The 25,965-nt window shown below is 39.8% G+C and overlaps 1 protein-coding gene across 12 annotated transcripts in view; it reads right to left on the reverse strand.

The window, feature by feature from the left end:
- Window positions 1-25,965, reverse strand: part of LOC307176463 (uncharacterized protein) — a 496,599-nt gene that overhangs the window by 243,278 nt on the left and 227,356 nt on the right. For all 12 annotated transcript variants that reach the window (XR_013824767.1, XR_013824768.1, XR_013824769.1 and 9 more), the window contains one exon: window positions 9,271-9,364. Coding sequence is in view for 1 of the 12 variants with exons in the window: in XM_079902602.1 (XP_079758728.1) it covers window positions 9,273-9,364 (92 nt within the window). In the remaining 11 variants the exon portion in view is untranslated. The remainder of the gene's footprint in view (window positions 1-9,270; window positions 9,365-25,965) is intronic.

The following is a 25,965-nucleotide window of genomic DNA, read 5'->3' on the forward strand; positions in this document are numbered from 1 at the left end:
GGGGGCTGGTGGTTAGAGCCCTGGTGATGGTGTGTGTTCAACTTTCAGGCTAACTCCAGCTGTTCCTCAGACCAAGTGACTTCAAAATCACTTCCTATGCAGCCATTTAAGTCCTCCTGAAAGTCCTAAGAGAGCCTGAGGAGTGACTGGCTTTTCCTTTTTGTGTAAAGTCTCATGGAAATTCTTCAGGGTCAGGTGCTCTCAATCTGGCTCATATTAAATAGTGCTTTTCACCTAGAATGTGCGTGAAATTGACTATTGAAAGTCTTAGATTATCCACACCCTTTGATACAGTATTTTTACTTTCAGGGATTTATCCTAAAGAAACAGATATCTGCACAAAGATTTATGAACAAGTGTGCTTGCTGCAGAATGATACGCGGCTAAAACATAAAGCAAGTTTGGTTTTTGCTGTTCTTCCCATCCCATTCTCCTTAACCCTCCTCATATGCCAGACCACCTTTTTCTACCTTGAAAACCTCTTCAGTGCCACTTCCTCCCAGGCATTTGCTTAAAGAGCTGTGACCTCCACCAGCCAAAAGTTTCCAAGACCTGGGTCTTTCTCCATCAAGACAGGAATAAAGACACGGACCTACTAGAGAATGGACTTGAGGATATGGGGAGGGGGAAGGGTAAGCTGTGACAAAGCGAGAGAGAGGCATGGACATATATACACTACCAAACGTAAGGTAGATAGCTAGTGGGAAGCAGCCTCATAGCACAGGGAGATCAACTTGGTGCTTTGTGACCACCTAGAGGGGTGGGATAGGGAGGGTGGGAGGGAGGGAGACGCAAGAGGGAAGAGATATGGGAACATATGAATATGTGTAACTGATTCACTTTGTTATAAAGCAGAAACTAACACACCACTGTAAAGCAATTATACTCTAATAAAGATGTAAAAACAAAAACAAAAAAAACCACCTATACATCTCCCATGCCCTGCAGTCGGCCAGGCTAGAAAATCAGATACGTTTTTCCTTCTGAGGTGTTAATGGATTAACATTACCCTCTATTATGCAGTACTTTATATTTTAAAATGAGATCCCGAAGACAATGCTATCAACTCAAAATGGGATTATAATGGGAATTTCAGAATCCAAGTAAACCCAGTAGTTAGTATGATTTAAAATTCTGTTTCCAATATATTTTCAGCACATGTACATGTGTGTGTATGTGTCTTAGTTTATCCATTTTGTTTTATTATGAAAAGATACTCATGCTTATTATAGAAAGTATAGGAAACAAGAAAAAGTAAAAGGAAGACGAAATTCATCCATATTCCCTATCATGCTGAGATGACATTTTTAACATTCTATTGTGTTTCTTCCCAATCATAGTAATATGCACTAATTTATTTTCTGGAGTCATGATAACTGTGTGTGTACAATTTTTGCATTCTTTTTTCACTTTGCTATTTATTTGAAAAATGTCAAAATAGCTTTCCCAAGAAGGCCGTCAATGGGGCCATACTTTACAGTAGTTCACCCTTTTCTTCACTCATTATTTTTCCTGCTAAGAGTACTTTAAAAACTTGGTTATTCTTCCTGGGTTTCTTATTTACTACAACCTCTACATTAAATTGGAAGCCTTTACCATATCTAGCTGGTAAGTAAATTTCCCAAGATGAAAGCACTCAAACTCAGTTCTGGAACAGGGAAAAGGACTGGTATGTATTAAAACCAAGTGAGTGCAGCCTTGGCAGGAAGTCAGGGTCACAGTCTGCAGTCAGTTGGGGTGCGAGGCTCCACGGCCCCAGCTCCCCTCCTGTGGCTGTTCAGGGGAGTGGGCAGCTGTCCTCACAAGACCCGGCCTCTGCTCCCCAGCTGCTATAAGGCATTTCTGGAGGTACCTATGGTAACATCCAAGAGGGACAAACACTGTTCTCACGTGCCCTGAGGAAAGCTCATTCCTACGACCAAAAAATACCTTCCTCTGCTCCCTCCGCCCCCCTCTCCTCACTCAACTCAGCCGCACATACTTCCTTGGCTCACAGACAGAATGTGTAGGGAGACTTGGGGACTCATAGTCGTTTATGATCTGGGTAGCACATTCACATCACTACTTGGGCTATTTTTGTCTAGTGTTGCCACTCACCAAGTGGCAAATGCTATATAATCCTACTTGGTAAACGACAATCACTCTTATTACAGCTTCAGATTAAATAGGAAAACTACAGCCAAATTTCTTTAAGGAAATAAGGTGGGGAGATCTAACATTGTTAGAGTCAGACCAATTAGTCATACTTTTTGAATAAGGTTCAAAGAGAACATTAAAAGGAGGAAGTGATGAGAAGGGGTGGGGAGAATTATGTAGACCACAGTTGGTTTGAGTATTTCATTTGTAAATAGCATGTCATTTTACTAATGCAGTTGAATTACTTAACCACTCTATAAATGTTGGTTTATATTCAATTTAAACATGTTATAAAGAGCTTTTAGCTCTTTTCGAGCAAGCAAGACAGCCCTGTCTATTAATAAACACTTAGGTGGAGTATCAGATTTCCAGGAACTAAAAATATGATTATCTACCCAGAGACTTGGAAGGAACTAAATTCACAATGTCTGATGATTGGCATGTTTGCTGTCTTTGACATGGGATACTGAGCACATCGCATGGTGGAACACTAGGGGAAAAGGGATCCTTTTCTCCACCAGCAACTGCTAACCTGCTTAGCAGCAAGCAGGGTGCCCTGAGCTGGCTTGTGAAAGAGAACCTGCTTCTCAAAGGGGATGCAGGGAGATGGGGGCATGAGATTCACAGGAAGTCAGAGCTTTTCTCTGAAGCCTTGGCAGTGACAGTTATGTGAGTCATTGAACTGGCCACCATTATTCTTATTAATTGCCAAACCAGGTCTATTCAGCCTTCTAATAAAAACCAGATAAAGCGGGAGACCAAATCAGAATAAAAAGGAAGAGGGAGCTGAAATGGTTGAGAATATGCATTATTATCCTCATAAATGAGCTGACAGATACATATTAGCAGAGTAGAGTGAATGGTATATTTCTTTTTCCCATTGTCTTACATCAGAAAAAGTTCAAAATGGTATATCACAGACTACAGCATTGATATTGGTGGAACAAAGGCCAATAGTAAAAAATGACAGTGGGCTTTAGACCCTAAATCTCTTTATTCTCACTTCTATATTCTTAATTTTTCTTGGCATATCTTTAAAATAAGGTTACACGGTCCCACTAACACTTTTCTTTTTAATTAAGACTTTATTTTTTAGAGCTGTTTTATGCTCACAGCAAAATTGAGGGGAAGGTCTGGAGATTTCCCATATACCCCCTGGCCCTACACATGCACAGCCTCCCCTATTTATCAACATTCCCCACCAGACTGGTACATTTGTTATAAATGATGAACCTACACTGACATATCATAATTATCCAAAGTCCACAGTTTACATCATGACTCACTCTTGCTGTTATATATTCTGTGGCTTTAGACAAATGTATAATGACATGTAACCATCATTATAGTATCATACAGAGTATTTTCACTGCCCTAAAAATTCTCTGTGCTCTGCCTATTCAGCCCTCTCCATCCCCCATCCCCTGGCAAACAAAGAACTTTTTATTATCTCCATAGTTTTGCCTTTTCCAGAATATTATATAGTTGGAATCATACAGTATGTAACCTTTTGATTGTCTTCTTTCACTTCATAATATGCAATTAAGGTTTCTCCATGTCTTTTCATGGCTTGATAGCTCATTTCTTTTTAGTGCTGAATAATATTCCATTGTCTGGATATACAGTTTATCCATTCACCTATTGAAGGACATCTTGGTTGCTTTTAAGTTTTAATAATTATGAATAAAGCTTCTATAAACAAGTTTTTGTTAGACGCTAAGTTTTCAACTCCTTAGGTAAAAGGAGAACCAATATTGGATCACACGGTAAAGTATGTTTCATTTTCTAAGAAACCACCAGACTGCCTTCTAATGTGGCTGTACCATTTTGCATTCCCACCAGCAATAAATGAGAGTTCCTGTTGCCCCACATCCTTGTCAGCTTTTGGTCTTATCAGTGTTCTGGATTTTGGCCATTCTAATAGGTGTATAGTGTTATCTCATTTTTGTTAAATTCAAATTTCCCTGATGACACATGGTGTGGAGCATCTTTTTATATCCTTATTTATCAACTACAGATAACAGGTGTCTGCTAAGGTCCTTGGCTCATTTTTTAATTGTTTGTTGCTGTTGTTGTTTTTGTTATTGTTGTTGAGCTTTAAGAGTTCTTTGTATATTTTGGATAAGATCCTTTATCAGATGTGTCTTTTGCAAGTATTTTCTCTCAGTTTGGGCTTGTCTTCCCATTCTCTTGACACTGTCGTTCGCAAAGCAGAAATTTTTAATTTTAATGAAATCTAGTTTATCAATTATTTCTTCATGGATTGTGCCTTAGTGTTGTATCTAAAAAGTCACTGCCATATTCAGGGTGATTTAGGTTTTCTCCTATGCTATCTTCTAGGAGTTTATAGTTTTGGGTTTTACATTTAGGGCTCTCATATATTTGGAGTTAATTTTGGGAATGGGTGTAATGTCTATGTCTAGATTCACTGTTTTGCAAGTGGATGTCCAGTTTTTCCAGCACCATTTATTGAAAAGACTATCTTTGCTTCATTGTATTACTTCTGCTCCTTTGTCAAAGGTCTCCTGACTATATTTCTGTGGGTCTATTTCTGGGTTTTCTCTTCTGTTCCATTGATCGATTTGTCAGTTCTTTCTCCAAAACCACACTGTCTTGATTACTTAAGCATTATAGTAGATTTGAAGTCAGGTAGCGTAAGTCCTCCAACTTTGCTCTTCTTCAATATCATGTTGGTTATTCTGAGTCTTTTGCCTCTCTACATATCTTTAGAACCAGTTTGCCAATATTCACCAAATAACATGCTGGGATTTTGGCTGGGGTTACATTGAATCTATAGATCAAATTGAGAAGAAATGACGTTATAACAGTATTGAATCTTCCTATCCATGGTCACGGAGTATCACTGCACTTATTTAGTTCTTCTTTGATTCTATTCATCCACTAACACTTTTTGGTTGCAAAAACCCAAAGGTGTAAGTAAATATGATGAGAAACAATATGTTTATATAATCTTGAAGTATCTCTCCACAGCATACTTTTTAATTTCAAAGGGCAAAATAGTCCCTTTAAAGTGGCAGACATTATCTTAAGTGATCAAAGTTAGCATCGCCGGTAGTGAGACATATCAACATTGTGGTGCACTGAGAAGGACACAGTATCACTATTGTGATAGTCTTACTAAAATGCATAATCTGAATTTGATATGAGGAAAACACAGACAACCACAAATTGAGGGACTTTTTACAAAATAACTGACTAGTATTCTTCAAAAGTCAGGAAAGATAAAGACTGAGAAATTGTCCCAGATTGGAGGAGACTAAGAAATCAGGACATCTAAACGTAATGTGTGATCCTGGACTGGATCCTAGGTCAGAAAAAGGATACTAGTGGCACAACTGGAAAAATTTTAGTAAGGTCTGTAGATTAGTTAAGAGTATCTATCCTATGTTACTTTCCTGGTTCCAATCATTATACTAAGATTACATAAGATGTTAACATTTGAGGAAGCCAGGTAAAGGGTATATTGAAATTCTTTGTACTGTTTTACTTTTAAGTCTAGAACTCTTTCAAAGGAACAGTTACATTTTTTAATTTAAAAACACATCTGAAAATCTAGATATTGGATATCAGTGAAATCTGTGAGCATTGATGCATTTCTGAGAAAAAGAAAATGGAGATTTCAAAGTTGCCTGCATTTACATAAGATCAGTGGATAACCTGAGCATCTTGGCATTTTAATTAAAGAGAGAATGAGATCCACAGAGGCAGAAAGACAGACAGTGAAAGACATCCCACGTTGGTATGTCTGCATTGACAAAGCATTTCAAAGAGAACCAGGGCTTCCACTTGGAGTCACACCAAGGAGGTGATGACTGTCCTTGTCACAGCCATGTCTGTGCTAGAGAATCAAAGGCAGGCTTTTCTCTGATTGGTTGGGTCAGGCTGCTAATGAGGCAAAGGTCATGGATTGGATCTGCTCTCAGGGCCTCTGAGTGTCACTCTGTCTCTTGACACTTCTCTGATCACAGGGAGCCAGGTGTGACAGCTCGACTGCACCAGCACGAGGCTGGCTCTACTGTGGGGAAATAATGAAAACACACACCCTCCCTAAGGTCACCTTTAAACATAATGGACATACTTGAATAGAACCCCTGTTATCTAAATATGCTTCTAAAAATATCTGCACCAGGAAAGGGGTCCCTTATTAGATTCTCTTTCCCATATTAAACCTATAATTGGGAGACCTGCAAGGGTGAAGCTGATTGGCCTCTGATGCAATCTGCAGACACACAAGTTCTTGTTACCTCTTTAGCGGAAGTATGTGCTGGCTTTAAAGGCATGTACTCTGATTTGGTATCACTTAGGCAGCCACCAAAGCACATAAAGAACGAGGCTGCCCACCTCGCTCCTCACAGTTGGACATCTTTCGGTTTTCATGTTCCAAAAATTATTGAGAAGGGGCTTCTAACAGCATGACTTTTCCTGAGTCTCCTGTGTTTATTAGGAGAGCTTTCCTGGTGTACTTAGGATTCCAAACTGGAAGGTAAGCATGAAGGTGGAAAATGCTCAGTTCCAAGTATAGGTATGTCTTATAAAAGCAGCTAAGGAATTAGAATAGATTTAAACATATGATTAAAATTTGAAATCATAAACCCAGCAATTTGAAAGTAAATTTACTTGTGTGGTAAAAGTTTAAAAAAAGTTTAAAAAAATCAAAGTTAGTGGGCTTCAGTCTCTTCCACCTACAGTTAGAAGAATTAAAACTATACTATGTGAAAAGTTATCCCCTTGAGATTCTTTAAATGTGAGAGTTTGTACACATACAATGGCCTGGTAACAAGGAAGTGCATTTGAATGGCAGCGCTTCCCCACTCCAGCCCTTTCTCCACTGAGCTATGGATCTTCAGGTCCTCCCAGCACTTACTGGACAAGGTGAGGTTTGGAAATAAGCAACCAAACCAAAAAAAAAACAAAAAAACAAAAACAATTCTTTTAAATCCCTTTTGCTTCTCCTAATACCAGTGTACTCAGTAGACGGCAGGAAAATGAGCTGTTTCACTAGGTTGAGACTTGTCCAAAGTACCTCGTGATAACAGAAATAAAATAAAAACTAGAAACACATTCTCCATCTAAAATTTGTGAAACCACAGTCCACCTGCACTGGGTAGAGCTGAGGACAGCTACAGAAATCAATGTTAGAAAAAACAACAACTGTGGAACGGAAGGAGTAAAATCCCTCAAGACTCTAGAACCACTGGGTTGTAAATATTCTTAAAGCCAGGCTTATAAGACAAAGATGCCAGCCCATACTATGCTAAAATGGTCGTGTCATCTTTAGATGAAGCAATTCCCATTTGGCCACTCCATCGTGATCTATGTTTTCCCACAGGCAGACCTGAATAGACATCCCTGTGCTCCTTTTTATAGACTTTTGCTGTCCAAAGAATAATTTTACATTTCTATTGCCTGGTTCCTTTACCAGTATACCAAACATAAGGAACAAATAGTTCGAATTATAGTTCTCTCTGGAAATATTTATAGAAGTTTATCTCACCATACATATACATTTTGCAAGGAAAGGTGGGAGAAAAAAAATTACCTACAACACACTGGTCCATGAAATAAGATACAACACTACTGCCTCTGAGAAAAGCACAGAATATGTTAAAGAAAAAAATTTTCATGACACTTAAAAAAACCGTGAGGTAGATTTTACTTACGACCTTTTCAGTAGGTGTAAGGATCACTGCAGTGGGATTCTGCAGTAGGAGAGAGCGATCTGGCTCAAGTCAGAACAGAACAAGGAAAAGTAGGGATTTTACAGCCAAGGAGTGGAGTGTGGGTGAGGGTCAGTAAATGGAGAATTACTAAGAGGGTAGTACGCTTATTGCTAAACTGACCTAACAGGATTCTTGCTAAAGGAAGGCCAGGGTGATCAGATATTACCTGGGGGAAGGGGGTGGGGAGTGAGGAACCCAATCAGATATAAAGGATGATCGGATCGTGAGGATGGGGGATTCTGGCTAAACCAACTTAGCAGGATTCTTGCTAAAACTGGGCGATGCAAAGGCAAACACAGCATCCCCAAAGCTGAGGCCTGGCTGGGAAGAAGATTCAGAGGAGCCTGACTAAAGTTTGGTCAAGGAGAGACACTTTGTCGATAATGGGAAGTTACCTCCTAGTGAGGACCTAGGCTCCCGGCACTGCAGGCTGAGCCATGAGGACACATGTGGAGGCCCAACTACTGCTTGAAAGACAGAAAAGCAGTGAGGAGCCTCATTCAGGGACTGCACGAACCCCTCCCAATAACTCACTTGACCTCTTTTTTGTACATGCTTGTACTGGGAAATCGTGAAGAATTTCTTTTCACAGTTTATTCAGCACATTTGCACGCATTATGTCATTTAAAGTAAAGACTATGGTTATCGTTTTACAAGCGAGAAAGGTGACACTCAGAAGCTGAGGTGGAGACACGGCCCGACCCGCAGAACCGTCCCTCCACTCCCCCTCTCCCGGAGGAGAGTCTGTTTCCGGTCAGCGTCCTCCTAACCACAGGCACACACACCATCTGCTCAGTATTTTCCCCTTCTGTGTGTGCAGGCACCTTCGACCACCTCTCTTTTTCTCTCAAAATCCACAAAACGGGTATTTGCCCAAAGGGCCCCTATCAATCTTACCAAAATATCACCTCAAACTGAATGCAAAGCACCCACTGCTTCCTAAGTGATCATCTTAATAATTATAATGGCCCTGCTGGAGACAGAGTTTACAACTTTACTTTTAACCACGGGGACAGAGTTTACAACTTTACTTTTAACCACGGGGACCAACCAGCTAAGAGCTCACATACAGACACAAGTACATATATTATGTTCAAGCTTTGAGAAAACTCGAGAAGCATCAGGACTCCCTGATCCATTTGCAGTCTGAGTGTAACAACTCCATAATGTTCAAAACTCAGGGAACCACTACAGTCCATCCGAGGTTGGTTAAATCTGTGGATGCAAAACCTGTGGATACAGAGGGACGGCTGTACTCCAAAATGAAAACACCTGAACAAACAGCAGCTGAGAAAGAAAATTTCTCTAAACGGAAAATTTCTCTAAACTCCCCTTGTTTTAACGGAGCTTTCTGAGAATTCAGCCTCCGGTGGGAGGGAGACAGAAGACTTACCCTCAGCACATGGAGAATGTGCGAATTCTGCTGCCACAAACCCCCCTCCAGGGAGCTTCCAGCCAGGAAGGAGAATGACCATTAGCACCAGCACCTGGATGAGAAACGTGAAAATGTGTTAACAAACCTTATCAGAGCCTCCCACACTTTAACCACCAACACCCCCTTACTATGCTGATAGGATATTAACCTTTACCCCTGGCTGTTCAGAGAGCTTCTCCTTAGAGAATGCTGCTGCATGCATGTGTAATAACATTTTCTCCTGTTAATCTGAAGAAAATTCCCGATTGTCAATTAATTTGCAGGCCCTGACCACTACCACTCAGACTTCAGTTAGTTGAGGAAAAGTTCTCCTGTCAGACCTCCAGCATCACCAAGCCACAGACCTGACCCTGCTTCCCCTCACCTCCAAGATTCCTGTTATGAGAGAAAAATAAACCCCAGTTTGTTTACGCCACTATTGGTTGGGTTTTCTGCACCTTAAAGCAGAAAGGAGAGCTAGTAATTCACCCTGTTCATTCTTTTGAGTTAAGACACAAGGTAACTGCCTACCCCCTGCTCCCCAGTATGATGGGAGAAGTCATAGTTCTGACTTGGGCCCCCGAAGAAGCGCAAAAGAAAGTATAGCAACATCTGATCAGATCTATGTTCCAACTCCTACACATCCCTAATGCAGATCAGCTTATCACCTTCTTTCTTTGAACAACCCATAGCAGCTCTGGATTAATCTGGTAAAATGAACAAGAGATTTTTAAAACACTGCCATGGCTTTCAAAAACTCCTTCACCTATTGTTCAGAAAATGTTCAGATTCAGGGAAAACAAAAACGGTGTGTTTTCATAATTAAATGACACTCTCTTTCCGAGTCCTCAGTTTGCTGGGGGATGTTTGAAGCGGTGATGGTAAAGGGTGGATGGAGAAATTAGAGGGAGTCCTTGGGCTGAATGTGTCCATGGGAGAGGAGGCGGCAGAGGTGGGAGAAAGCTGAGTCCTAGGAAAGTGGGCTGAAAGAAGCAGGATGAAAGGATGGCAGCAGTGAGCACAACGCCCAGACCTGTATCCCAGTGGGAAGGGTTCGTGAACTTTGAGAAATTAAATAGGAACTTGAACTACAAAGCCAAAAACTTTAAATTAACCTGGCAGTTGGCAAGACTCTAATAGAATATTTCCACCTTTTAAAAGCTCTGTGAAAACAATTTAAATCTCAGTATCTTCATCCACAAAATAAAAGGATGGGAATAAGTGGGTCCTAAGATTCTCTCGGCTCTGAGATCTTCTAATTCTATAATGTGTCTTCACAAGAGGATTCTGGCCATAGCTTTTTAAGTTAAACCCACACCTCTTTCTTCATCCTGAAAAAGAAAGCCCATGAGTTTGAAAAAGAGATTCTCATATTATCCCCCAATGGAATAGCTAGTGCCTTCACTTCTAGCCCCAAAACTGAGCCTCGTAAATCAGCAGGTTCAGTAATTCATTCTGTAAAATTTTTAAACACCCACCATGTGTCAGCGACAGGGGTTGCATTCAGGATTCAAAGAGAGAGAAGATACAGCATCTGCTTTCAAGTTACTCAGTTTAACTTAAGCCAACAATTTTTCCAAAATCTATTCCAAATATTATTGAATAAATGAATGAATAATTATTATGACTCTGCAATAATTATTCTAAGGAGAAGACTCTTCCTTCTTCTTAGTACCCTCTGAGGCTGGTAACATAAAAGAGAATATTCTTATTTCTCTGGCTGGGTGTTTGTGTCCTGGCACCGAATAGCCCATAACGAGGGTGTGGACCGATGTTTAATGAACATCAGAGCAGGGCACCCCTACCCATTCCAAATGCTTTCTTGCACAAACATGACTAGACAATTATGATGCGTTAAGTATTTCTTTGTTGAAGGGTTCATATAATTTTTCCAAAAGCTGACAGAGTAGGGGAGTGAGGATGATGGATGGCATCAATTACTATGCCAATGGGCACCTCACTCTCTGGAACCTCAAAAGGAAGAGGCTCTTCTTTCAAAGGCGCCCCACATGGATGATTCGTTTTCTCCTCTCACTCCACTTTTCTTGCTGTCTTTCCCCTTTAAGTTTCATCCCCAGCTATGACCTAACGTCACAGTCCACCCTTATCCCAGGATATCTCATACCCTCTAACAAATAATTAAGTCCCAGTACTCTGGTCAACTTCTGTTTCTTGAAAATTTCACAACCTCAGGCGCCCAGTGGATAGCAAAACTTTCTCCCAGACACAGTTTCTGCTGGTGTATAAAGTGAAGAGAGGGTTTTCTAGCTCCAGTTAGGAAATGATGAGCTCATGACCTTTGCATTTAGGTTGATGGTGAAGGGAGAGAAACAGCTTTCTCTCTGGGTTGTAGTGACTTTTATCCTAAAGTATCCAAATACAACAGCAACAGCTACCCCCTGACAAGAAATATAAGTGGGTGAACTTCCTTCCACTGGCTGTGTGTCCTCGTCCTGGTAATATTACTTTAAGAGTTAGTGTTTACATTCATCTGCCACACTGAGAACAAGGAGATATGCAAGCAGATACTGACAAACAGCCAGGAAAAGGAGTGACTCCATTTGATGAGAGCAAGAAAGCCTTCACAGACAATGTGGCCTATTTCCCTTGACATCTGAAGAAGTTCACCAGGAACAGAGGTGGTGTAAGAGTGCAAAATTGGGGGTCATATTTCAGGCAAGGGGAAAATATGAGCGAGGCACAGAGGCATGAATCTGCCCGGTGTGTTAAAGACATTAATAAAAGTTAGTCATTCTGAAAGTATTTTGGGAATCTCAGAGCTCTAGCTTCCTCTCCAGTTGCTGTTCTATGAAAAGACTTCTGAAGGCCCACAGAACTTTTGAGAAATAACAATGGGAGACTCTGAGATGGTCCCCAGCTAACTTTATAAACATCCTCCCAGTGTTAAATGAAGCTGTCTAGAGGATAACAGAGGCAGAGTCAGAAAGGGAAGAACAAAGTCATTTGCAACAGTATTTGTACATTCTATGTCCCAAACAAAAAACAAACCCCAATTCTATCTGTCATTCCATGGCTTCTTAAAGTGAGTAATTCAATCTGATCTTTATTTTCCCCAAACCACATTTAAGCCAAAAAAATAAGTTATCATGGGGCTACTCCACAGGAGGCATGAGATACATACTGCAAGGATAAAGTAATTACTAAGGTCACGGAGTCTACAGTATAGCAGGATAGCAGGATGAGAGAGATCACTGAACTAGAGGACTGGTAAGTGCCACAAGAAAGGTATAATCTCAGAAATGAGAGATGTCTAAACAGAGGCGTCAGTGAAGGCTTCCTGACGGAAACAGTAAGCAAGGTCATGAAGGCTGGGTAGGAGCCTGGCAGGTAAAAATGTAGAAAGAAGGCAGTTCAAGCAGAAGAAGTAGCATCGAGGTGGGAAAACCACAGACATGTACAGAGTGTCCAATAAAACTTTTGGAGATGATGGAAATGTTCCATGTCTACACTGTCCAGTATAGTAGCTGCAAGCTACATGGAGCTACTGAGCACTTTAAATTAGCTAGTGCAACTGAAGAACTGAACTTTTTATTTTATATAATTTTAATTAATTTAAATTTAACTAGCCACTGTGGAAATAAACAAAGACCAACGAAATGAAAACAGGCTAAGGCTCTTTACTCAGAGTTTGCTCTAACAAGGGAGTCAGCCACTGTCAATTTGCACTCAGCATTTTGCAGGAACTCAAAGGCAGGCAGAGGAGCAGAAAAGCTTTATAGTGGAAAAAAAGGGAAGGCTTCAGGTGTGCCCTGATTGGAGGCCGTTGGCATGAGGAAGGCATAACTATTTAGCAGTGGGGCAACCTATGAGGTTGGTTAGGGGTACATCGTTGGCTTTCTCTGATTGGTCCTAAGTAGGAAATAAAGACAAAAATTAGAGAAACTGTCAGTTATGAGTCAAATCCTGGCTTTGGCAGACTGTTGTTGCAGGGGTTATTGTTTTGCTTCCTGCAGTGTTGCTAGGGACAGCGTTCTGACTTCCTCTAAGTGTGACATATACACAGCAGGCTGGCTACTGTAGATCATGGGTTGGTGTTCTGGGCTGTCTGCTGCAGACTGTGCATCAGAGTTCTATTTTCATATGAGGTCTCTCATCTGTATATTGATTTGTTCTCTCACCACTAATGGCTAGTGGCTACAGCGTTGGACAGTGCAGTCCTGTAGCAACAAGAAATCCACTTTGGTGGAATACAGGATGTGTTTCCAGAAACAGTAGGAAATAAGGCTGAGAAGAGAGATAAGACCAGAATGTGGAAACCAGGGTGCCAGTCTAAAGAATTTGTATTTGTCTGGATATAGAGATAAAGTATCATGGAAAAATTGAGGGCAGGAAGATACATGATCACAGCTTTGCTTTATAAGGATTAATCTAATTTTAATATGTAAAAAGGAACTGAGAAAGAAGTTACTGGAAACAGGTCAACATACTATAATAATCCAAACAATAGGAGGTGAACCTGCAGGATGCTGGGAACATGGATGGAAGGAGTGAGCAGGGGCAAAGATAATTTGGATGTACTACATGGAGTTCTTGAAATCTGACTGGATATGAGGAATTAAAAGAGGCCTGCCAATGACTTTTGAGCCCAGAGTTGGTGGAAGATTATAGATCTTTTAAGGACTAAGAAAGTTAGGAAATAGCAAGGTTGGAGACTAGGGCAAAGAGGGGGAAAATGATGAGTTTGGGTTTCAGACTATCAGCCTCAACATATTGAAAACAAAAAGTAGGGAAAACAAATCGGAAGAAACCAAAAGAAAATACGCCTTCAAACAAGAGAAAGAGCCCCCCCAAAATTAATAGATAGATATGCCAATCAGAAATTACATTATTTTATTCAATAAACAATTACGTATTCTATGTCAATCCATAGGTTATGCTTGAGACACAGTTTTCAGGTGGTCTCAGTTAAGAGTTCTGTTCAACATTAACAGTAATATCAGGAGTCTTTTTTGTTTTTAGAAAAAAGACCTGATTTGGTTCTGTTCTGCCTGAGCTTTATTAGTTAATTAAAATAAACAAATATAAACAAGCATTCTTAGTAACATGCTCTGTTATTAATTAAAACAATCTTTATAAGAAGAGGACCCCCCACTCTTTTCAAGAGATTGTAATCAAGGGAATATTGGCTTCACAGGAGAGACTGAGTGCTCATCAAGGCTTTGGGGTCAACTAGCATCTCCTCTTCCTGGTTAATCAGTCTGACTTGGTTCACAGAAAATTTCTTTTCTCATCTCATTGTATTATTTTTCCTTGGTGCTTTTGTGTGAAAGGATATTCAAATTCAAATGCACCAGCTCCCTGAATAGGTGACACCTAAGCAAGCAGGACCCTTCCTACTACCCACTCCCCCATAGCTGCCATCCTTCCAACATCTCACGTGGAAACTGATCAGTGTGGGGTCAGCTAGTTCAAAGACAAGTGACAAGATTGACAAAGAGCCTCCTCCCAAGTGGCCACCACTGTGTGAGACCTCAGAAGCCAGAGACTCTTGTTTGGTTCAATGCCAGCTATGAGGTCCCTCATACAAAGGGGACCCTCAAACCACTTTTGCTGAACGAATCACTAAAACAAAAAAGGCTGGAAAACAAGGTGAAAAACCTGACATACGCTACATCCTTGAGGATCATGACATCACTCATTCATCATTCATTACTCATCATTTAAGCATTTGCCGAGTGCAAACTACTGGTCAGATAGTATACTAGCTGGGTGCCTGAAAAACAGAGATAAATACCATACAGGCCCTGTCGTCCAAAAACACATTAAATTAAAATCTTTCTTATCTATGTTTTCATGTAAAGTTGACAACATATCATGCTTAATTACTATGCTGTTTAATGCACAGCACTGCACGTATACTCAAAAATCTTTATTGGAAAAAAACAGTGTTGAAGGATATCACTGTCATTTCCCAGGAATGTCAGGCCCATTCTGTTTGTCAGCTCTCTCACTTCAGTGGTTTTTAACAAGAAGATTGGATTGAAAAGGTAAAAATACAACTCAGCTCTTTTATACCCAGAAAGTAAAGGAGCCGGTTTAAAGAACATGTCTTCCAGTCTCATATCAAAATCCAAACAAGCTAAAAATCAAATGTAAGTCCTTTATCTCAATAGTTCTCCCCTAAAGGTAAATCTTTAGATGAAACTTTCCAGTGTAATTTCTTCTAATTTCATCTTACCTTAAACCAAGATCTTCAAAATCAAAACAAAACAAAAAAACTGGATGTTTAATCAGTTGGTATCAAAAATACATACTTTAAGGAAAGTAATAAAGATAGGATGAAAACAAATGCAAAATAATAAAACTGGGGCCATTTATCTTCAGTTGCCTTTTCTTTCCACATTCTGCGTATTTCGCAGACAGCAAAGCATTCATAAACAGCATTTGGTTTGAATCTGTCACTACACATTTTTAGAGCAATTTCAGCTATCACTCTTGTAATATATGCTAATCTGGCGTTGAATATGGCATCAGGTGTTATAAATTCTTGTTCCCAGCCTGAAGGAAGGTATTAATGAACTGCAATTCTGATTCCCAAAGCCAAAGTAAACGATCTCACTGCTGTAGCGATCTAGAAACCAGTAGTTCTATTTGAGCATTTTCAAAATTCCAGAGGAGTCTCTAAAAGTGGGTATCATTATGAAGGCAGTGAACCAGTGCCATCCTCAGTGGCAAACTTCTGTCCCTGGGATTTTCGCCAACCTGGCAAAAAGATCACTACAACATTCAGATAGATTTATTTCCAAAAGACAAATAACTCATGTACGGGAAAGTCACTTAATGCTCCACTGAGCTCTCAGACTCCTCCTCACCGCTCTGCTCCCTCAGACTGCATTTCTTGGAAGCAGAACAGGCCTTAAGGGAAGTCTCCGAAGCCCTTGGATACTCCTTCTGCGCCCTGCTCTACCCTTCACGGTGCTCTGCTTCCACTCCCTTGCAATCCCATCGTATGAATAAATGCTTATCTAGCCTCCTAAGGAATGAGGTCAGCACTTTCAGGAAGTGGCATGCCTGATGAGGCCAAGAGAAGTGGACGTTGGGTTCCTTCTCATTTCAAAGAGACTATCTTTCTGAAGGTTTTTGGCAAGTGAAACAACCCAAATTAGGCTAATGTAGTCAGAAAGGAGATTTAATCCAAACATAGCTCACAGAATCAGGAAGACCATAAAACCAGCCTGGAGGATATACACATGGAAAAGATGCCCTCTTGCATAGGAATGAACCATCACGAAAACAGCAACACAGGGATTGGAGAAACAGCCCACCACTCCCACCCCCTTAGACTAAGACTGGCCAGCTAACGTGGACCCTGTTTCCTTTTGGCTGCATTCACTGTGACCCCAAGCCAGGGTGGCTCTGATATCCATACCAACCCCAGAAGAGAAGTACAGCAACAGTATATATGTCCAAGATAAGGCCCATGAGGGTTGTTCTACGGATCTAAAATGGAAACTGACATACTGACCAGGCTCAGAATTGAAGCTGTTCAAGGCACAAGGACTTCCGAAGCAAAATTAATAAAGGCTGATAATTCATAAACTTGAAGCAAGGGAACCCAGCTCTGCCCTTATTCTTGATCCAGCAGGGGTTCGGGGTATAAGTTTTATGCAGTAAAAAGAACAAATACTGAGAGTATGTCTGATTGGCAAGCGTTCTGTTGAGGTGGGATTTTGGGAATTGGGGAGATTTTCTAACTAGTCTTTAGGTACATGTAACAGTCCCTGGTTGGCTGCAAGGGGGCAAAGTTTCAATTTAGAGGACATTTCCATAGAGAAAGGATTGTTCAATGTCAGAGGCTGAGGGTTTTCTGTTCTGGCCATTTTGTGGAACAAGACGGGGCAGAGGAAGTCGAGGGGTGCTTTTTACAGCAATGGCCCTTGTGGCAAGTTGAATCCCAGGACAGGCATTTTCTCAAAGTCTAAGAGAAAAACTGGGTCAGGAACCAAGGGAGGCCCCGTGTGGCACAGATACAAACTAGAGAAAGCAGGTGCAGGGTGGAACTGACAACTGTTTTCCAGCAGCTTTCCGCCATCTCAGCTGAGCTTTACTAGTCCAGCCGCAGAAAGAGCAGCTATCCACAGGGGAGTCTGGGTTTTCAGATATCCTGAATGCAATATTTCCATCACTTCTGGTCATCAGAACTGCAGATTGCCTTTGCATTGTGTTTTCCTCTATAGAATCAGACTTTAAGAACTCCTTGACACGAAAATAAGGATGCTACACAAAACATGGACTATGGACTAAACGTGTGTGTCCCTGCCCAAATTCATATGTTGGAACCCTAACACCCAATGGGATGGTATTAAAAGGTGGGGCTTCAGGAGGTAATTAGGATTAAATGAGGTCATGTGGGTGAAACACTCATGAATGGGATTAATGCTCTTAAAAGAGTCATGAGAGAGATTGCTTCCTCTCTCTGCTTTCTGTGACATGAGGACACAGCTAGAAGTCTACAACCTAGAAAAGGGCTCTGACCAGACCTCGACCATGCTGGCACCCTTATCTTGGACTTCCAGGCTCCAGAACTGTGAGAAATAGCTTTCTATTGTTTAAAAACTACCCAGTCTATGGTACTTCTGTTACAGCAGCCATAACAATGTCATGAATATAACAACATGTTTAGACTAACACATCAGTAAGGCTACCATTAAAAGGATTAAAGACATTGGGCAGCCCCTGAACCTGATCCAACAATGCAAAATTATAGGATTCTTCTCCAAATTGGCCCTACAGCACTGTCTTTCAAGTTAATAGTTCACCCTCTATCATTTCTTCCTATACCTATACTGCTGTATGTGTGTATGTGTATCGTGTGTATGTGTACCGTGTGTATGGGTGCACACTGGAATTGAGGATCAAGGTTGGAATAGAAAGAAAAGAAAAAGAAGAACTAAGAGCTTTAGAAAATAGCTGCAAAAAAGTCTGTGTTTTCTACATCGTCTGATGTCAATTTTATGTAAACACACATACTTGGCTCCTATTTAGTTTTCAGTAAAAACCAAGTGGTGACCGTCACCTTTAACACCCCATTAGCTTTCTACCATAGTCCTTACGAAATTACCCAGTCAACGTTCTCATGCAAAACTTATCTTAAATGCTTAGTACCAATCTCTTTAATTGCCTCCTACAAATGCAAAGAAGGGAAAAATAAAAGTTGTTCAATCTGTCCACCTGTTTAAATTAAAATTCGAACTCTGGAGGAAAGAAGTAACTAAATAAAATACTTACCACACTGAGAGCTTTAACTATTAAATATCACTGTATATGAAACGTCCACATCTTTGAGAGAAAGGACCAAGAAAACCCCATATGAATTCATCAGGATTTAATACATAGTTTGAATGGCATTTGTATATTTTCTCTGATATTTTCTGAAAATGTAGAAGGGAATGTTAATTTTTCCAAATACATTTTCTTTTGCTGGTAAGCAAAAGTTAGTTTAAACAAAGCAGCACTTCATCTTTATTAAATTCACATCTGTACACAAATTGTTCTTCTCATCTGGGGTTTTGGTGTTCCAGTTATTGCCGCTTTTTCCTTGTTGTTTTGCAGTTCCATAATGTGATGGTTGCCCTGGTAATAGAAAACTCGGTTCAAACCTTTTCATGTGATAACCATCTCTATTCTACATTATGTATTGGATTTCATTCAGGTGTATTCTCCTTTCTATTTTTTCCCTTTGTGAAAGTGAAAGTTACTCCTTCCTTTGTCATCCGGATTTCCATTTTCTAAATACTTCTCTAACTGCCAGTAAGTCTTACGTATTCTATTCAAATGGAAAATTGAGTCCATGATTTTGTATGCAATTGAAAACTACACACTTGCATTTGCTTTTTAACCGTGACTGGGCACCATATTCCACCTGCACAGACAGCCACTCACACCTACTGTGTCTGGGAGCTGCCCTGGTGCAGAGATTCCAGAAGGACTATGGTCTGGGGTGCACGGCACTCAGGAACCATGGGGTTGGGGAGCACCTGGTGAGGAGACTCCATGGAGCCCTTAGGCAGCTCTATTCATTAGGCAGGCAAAGAGTTTCTGGAAGCAGGTAGCCTCTGCTTTTAGCTTCTGTGTGGCTGGAAGTAAGGCTGCTGCAGCAGCTGGTCCAATCTCTCCCTTTTCCATAGGTGATTGTGGAAGGAGGCTGTACCTTAAGTGTAAAGTGTAAAGTCTCATAAACGTAAAGAGACACCAGGTGCTGATCTGTAGCCCAGGACTGAGTATTTAGAGTAGATACTGTCCAGAATCAGCTGTATAAATGACTCAGATTATCAGCATACTAGAATGTTGGAGTTATAGAATTTTAATGAAGGAATTTGGGGTGATTTTGCCTAGGAGTTCTTTCTTAATCTAGGAGATCCCTACATTTCCACAGATAAACTGAAGTGGGTTCATGGACCACTCAAATTATATGTAAAATTTAGGGTGCAAGTGTGCGTGTGTTTCTCTAAAAAGAAAATCTAGGGCTTTTTTTTCACATTCTCATTGAGGCCTATGACAAGCAGAGCCCGTCACAGTTTGCATGGGACAGTCACATTTAGGCCCACGTGCTGGCACAATTACTAACAGTGCCCCATTTCACTCTTAAAAGCTTAGTTTAGGTGATAAATTATACGGTCTCCCTACTTTCGACCAACCAAAGGGTAAGAACCACTGGTTTGGTCCAACGCTCTACTTCCATACAAAAACTATTATACTATTATTTTAAGGAAGAGGAGGTCAAGGCATAAACATTTATGAGACAAATTTATTTGAAAAAGTAAGGTGTGGTTAATAACACAAAGACTTGAAAACCAAGCAAAATTCTTTAGGCTCCCCTAAGATAAATATTTTAACTATCGGCATCAGCATTGTTGCAAAGTTAGAAGGTATTTTTAATCATAAGCAACAACTTGCTTGTGGCAGTATTCTGGGATTAATTCAAAAATGAGGGAAGTCCACTTTGTTAGTGCAGTTCAGAAATTTTATTCTTTCAAATGTCTTTTTATTCCTATTCATACAGTTTGAAGAAGTAGTAAATTCTATGATCAGCAATAAACAGATTTAGTTCAATTTAACAGATACCTGTTGAGCTTTGACTATATGCCAGACACTGTGCTAGGTCCTTATGGGAAGATAAGGATGAATAAGACCATAGGTAAGCCTGCAAAGACCTAAGGGTCTAGGAGGGAAGAAAAAAGATGTAAATTATGATCAGAATGCAATCATTTAAAATATAATTATTTACAAAGGATTAGGTTCAACTGAAATGGGAAGAAAATCCACAATAACAGTGGCTTAACAAGATTAAATTTTTTTTAATTTCTTAAATTTTTGTCTCTTTATAAAAATATAGAATTAGGCAGTCCAGGGCTGGAGTGGTTTTCTACAGAGTCAAGGGTCCAGGCTCCTTTTACATTGTTGCTCTCTCATTTATGGCCTCTAATGCCAATGTTATCATAGACCTGGATGGCTGCTCCAGTTCCAGTCATCCCATCTATATTCATGCCAACAGAAAGAAAGGAAAAGAAGGAGAAACATACACATCCCCCCTTAAGGATTATTCTCAGAGGTTACACATCTCACCTTCTCTTATATCCTATTGGCTAGACCTAGCTCACATGGCCATACCTAGCTACGAGAAGGGTGGAAATGTAGCCTTTATTCCTGACATGCATGTGCCCTGATAAGACTCATGGATTCTATGACTATAGAAGGAAAAATAAAGCTACTGGAGGACAATGTCATCTCTGCAACATCTACAATGAAGCAGTTGGAAAGGAGATGGCAAATCTCTCTATGCTGACAAGAAAGATGTCCAATAAATATTTGCAAGTGAAAAGGCAAGTTATGGAATCATATGTTTGTTATCACCCATTTAACGTTTTGTTTAAAAGATACACATTTATCTATGTCTGGAAAAAGTTCTGGAAGTAACACTTGCCATTGGTTTTCTCTAGGGAATAAATGGGATTGAGGAAGGAAGAGAAGAGGAAATATGTTTACTTATTCAATATAATTCTGAATTCTTTAATTGTTAGAATGCCTTGAGAACTTGTATTCTGCCATTTTAAAAGCTGATTCACTTTCCTGTACACCTGAAACTAACACAACATTGTAAATCAACTATACTCCAATAAAAATTAAAAAGAAACAAAAAAACCAAGGGGTTAAAAATACAGGATACAAGGAAGAATGCAATAAGAGTTTTCATATTAAAATAGCAAATAACAGATGAAAACCAACTGGGAATGGCTTTGGGGGGCGAGTGGTTTTGAGTTATCTCTTTAAAATAATAAGCTTTTAACTGGTACACATTTGAGGAGGAGATAATCCTGTCATAGAGTAAAGCAAGAGCTAATTCAAATAGTAAGGGATCTTAAGGTGTGTCCACTGCAGCTGAATGCAGTTGCAATGGATTATCATGGACTAGAAGACTGGAAAATGTACTGAGACCAGATTACAGAGAACCTTGAAGGATGTGCCAAGGACTTTGGTTTATACCCTGAAGCTGAGGGACCTTCAAAGATTTCCAAGCAAGGGAGTATCAACAACTATATTTGAAAAGATGATCTAGGTACTAATTGGAAGAATACTATGATCAGGGGAAATATTGGATTTGGAAAGGTCTGTTAGAAGGCCTGACACCTGAGGTCATGGATAGTGAGGTTTCATATTAGGGTAGAAGCCCTGGGAATTGGAAGGACTGGACAAATTCAAAGTACATTTGGAAGACAGAGCAATAGTCTTGTTAACCAGTTTGTTTTAGGAGGTGAAAGAGGACAGTTGAGAATGACACTCTGAGTATCTCAGAAAAATGTTGACATTATTAATACAAAAGAAGAAACAGATTTTTTTTTTTTTGCGGTACGCGGGCCTCTCACTGTTGTGGCCTCTCCCGTTGCGGAGCACAGGCTCCAGACACGCAGACTCCGCGGCATGTGGGATCTTCCCAGACCGGGGCACAAACCCGTGTCCCCTGCATCGGCAGGCGGACTCTCAACCACTGCGCCACCAGGGAAGCCCAGAAACAGATTTATTTGAAGGAAAAAAAACAATTCCACTTTGCATCTGTTGGGAACACAGGTTTGTGTTCAGCATGTAAGTGAGAACTAGAAATGTAGCATATGGAGACATCGATAATAGGTGCAGTCACAGGTGAGAACAGTGGGAGGGAAGGCGACCCAGAATCATAAGAAGAAGGAGGAGAAGAGAAGGAAAATGAGAACCTAAGAGCACAAATTTAGTCAGAAAAAGAAAATATCTCATCGTGCTCATGAATACATTGATTCTACTAATTCTCACCTTTCTATGAACTGGGAAAAGCTATGCTACTTATTTTACAGGGAAGAAAAAAAATGTCCAGGCATTCATTCATTTAATAAACATTTATTAAGCTCTTACTAGATATGAGCACTAAGCTAGGCTCTGAGGATTCAGTGTGAACAAGTGGGTCCAAGACTCTGCTCTCAGAGTACTTACATTCTTGTGGGGTAAACAGTCAACAAATAAGAAATAATGAGTTAGATAATCACAGTTTGAGTACAATAAAAGAAATAAGCAGAGTGATGCAATAGAGTACCTGGGGGAAGCTACTTTAGAGAGAGGACTAAGAGAAGTCCTCCCTGCAAAGGTGACCTTTGCCTTGAGATTTGAAAAATAAGAATGAAGAGAAGTGGCAAAAATCATTCTAGCACCAAGTTGAAAATAAGAGCTCAAAGCACAGAAGGACCTGGTGTGTTTAAGGAACATGAAGAACACAGTGTGCAGTTGCTTAGTGAATACATAGGAGAGTAGAATGAGATGAGGTTGCAAAGATGAGAAGATGAGCAGAACCTTGTAAACCACAGTAAATAGCAAGGGCTTCATTATCCGAAGGAGGAAGGAGCCAAGTGAAGGGTCTTAAGCAGGGAAGGGACATAATCCAATTCACAGATTAGAAAAGGTTAAGAGTGGAAGATCGAGATGTAAGATATAATGGCAGCCTGATCCAAGGTAGTGTACTAGATATGTAGAGAAAAAAAGAACTTTAGATACACTGAAGATGAAACCCATAGGACTTGCTGTTGGAGAGGAGAAGAGACGGAAGAGAAAGAATCAAGAATAATTCCTACTTTTGAGGCTTTAGCAACTAAGTGGATGATGGTACCATATATGGAGAAGGGAAAAACTAAGAGGGGGCTATTTTGGCACAGGGATAGTGGGGGTGTAGGAATGAGTTGAGGAGATAGCTATCAAAATCTCCATTTTGCAAATCTTCAATATTAATATTGAAAGGAATATTAAGACATCCAAACAAAATTGTCAAGTTGGCAATTGATATCTACAACTACAAATTTGAAATCTGTTGTAATTGTTGGATTTAAAGTCTTGGGACTGGATAAGTTTATAGATCAGGAAGAGAGAACTGACAGAAAAGAAAATCTGACCAAGAACTGAGTTCCAAGGCCAGAGGACTCACTTATTCTGGCCCCTTCCAAGAACCAGGGTCGACCTTAGCAAATTTTTTACCTAGTCAAGTAGTAATGGTATGGCCAGGGTCATTTCTGGAACTTGGCTAATGGGACGTAGAGTTATGAATATATTTAGTAGGTTCAATAAGCCATATTTCTGTGGTTCACATCCTCTTCCTTGTACGAAGTTCCTGCTTGCCACCTCTGTATACGAACAACTTGCAGGAACACGCTAACCACCATCTTACTGATGGATTCTACACTGGTTGTGACAAGCACAGGTCAGTTGGCAATTATTGTGCCCTACTTTTATAAGGGAAAAACTCTAGGGCAATTTTTAACTTTTTCACCATCAGAAGATACCTGAAACATAAAATGCTTCTAACAGTCCACAAAGTGAAACAAGTTCTGGGTAGTTGTAACCTGCCATTGAAGGACAGTTCATGGATAGTCATATGGCAATACAACTATACAAAGAGTAAGGACAAAGGGCTGCAAACACACTTTAAGAACTTTAATAAGTATTTATAATATGTGCTTTGCATAGCTTATTCCCTTAATTGCTCTAGAGAAGAAGCTGCTGCCACAGCACCTAAAACCGTTGACTACTCAGTAGGTTGAAACAGTTATGAATACGTCATTTTGATTGCTTTTTAAGAATTTAAGTGTAACAAGATGGTGTCTCCATTACAAAGCTGTTCAAGCCCTACAACCTAGATAAAACGACCTTTTTAGGACCCTAAAATATATTGTCGAAGAGTTGAAAGAGGATCTTGAACATCAACAAGAAGCAAAAATGTTTATTCAGAAAGTTACTAATTGGGCTTCCCTGGTGGCACAGTAGTTGAGAGTCGTTCGTGCCCCGTTCCGGGAAGATCCCACATGCCGCGGAGCGGCTGGGCCCGTGAGCCATGGCCACTGAGCCTGCGCGTCCGGAGCCTGTGCTCCCCAACGGGAGAGGCCACAACAGCGAGAGGCCCGCGTACCGCAAAAAAAAAAAAAAAAAAAAAAAAAAAAAGTTACTAATTTTCCAACACAATTTTAACTACAATTTTGAATGAAAGATATTTGTAACATCTTACTAAAATAAGTGAGAAACTACACATTGAATTGAGCTTAATATGAAGAGTCCCTTCTTTTGTTATCTTTAAATTTATTATAGAATTGAAAGGTAAATCCAGGTAAAATTATTAATGGACTCTGAAGCAAAAACAATAACGATGAGTGATGAAATCAGTAGAAATTATTCTAATCTCAAAAAGCAAATGGTAACAAAAATAATTTCATACCATCCTAAGAGCAGTTATTCATTAAGAGGAAAAGATAAATTTAGAATAGAAGCAAAGAATAATAAGCTTTAGATTGTTTGATAATCCTATTAATGACAAGAAGTGAATCTTAGGAGCACACTGGAAAGGAATTAAAGCTCTTGCTGATTTGAGGCAAAATACTGAGAATGAACAAGATAATATAAATCTCATGCTATGCCAGTGCAAGGAGGACATTGATGACATGGTTAATGAGTGCTGTCGTTCCAGAGTAATTATAATTAATCACAGTACAAGAAGACTTGAAGTGTCATAAAATCTTACAGCTTAAATATGAAAGAAACTTTATAGAAGTTGCCCAAGTTAACCATCCTAAAACTTTATATGGCATTACCAATAATGTTATAAAGATGGGAAAAAAGTCACTAAGCGAAACGTAATATAAAACAATTTCTGTTCAACCAAAAGAAATACTGAATTATTTCTCTAGTCTCTCTATAGAAAATATTACAAAATCACTGTCATATAAAGAGGTGACCAAAAAATATCCAGACCAAATTGTAGGGGAAAAAAGTACTATGAAGGCATGTCCTATAGTTAATTAATAAAAAATGTTTTAAAAAAAAATCATAATGTTTTTGGTATTTATAAACATTTAAAAAATGATTATACTTTCTCTTTCTGAATATTTACCTTCATACTTAATTTTGTATTTATAATTTTATATCCATTTTACTTAAAGAACGCCCCACCCCTACACTGGATAAGTGTCAGACCCGAAAACACGGACCCACTTCTGCCTGAAGCCTTTGAGCATTCAGATATTGGATAGAGAAAGAGGAACCATGCAAGAAGGCTGGCAACTGTGGTAAATTCTCCTGAGAGTCAAGATGAAGGTAGAGACATGTTCTTTGGAATCAGCAACTTGACCATGTTGGTGACCTTGACAAGAG

Source organism: Stenella coeruleoalba (genome assembly GCF_951394435.1).
Source record: "Stenella coeruleoalba genome assembly, chromosome: 18".
In the NCBI taxonomy this organism is placed as follows: Eukaryota; Metazoa; Chordata; class Mammalia; order Artiodactyla; family Delphinidae; genus Stenella; species Stenella coeruleoalba.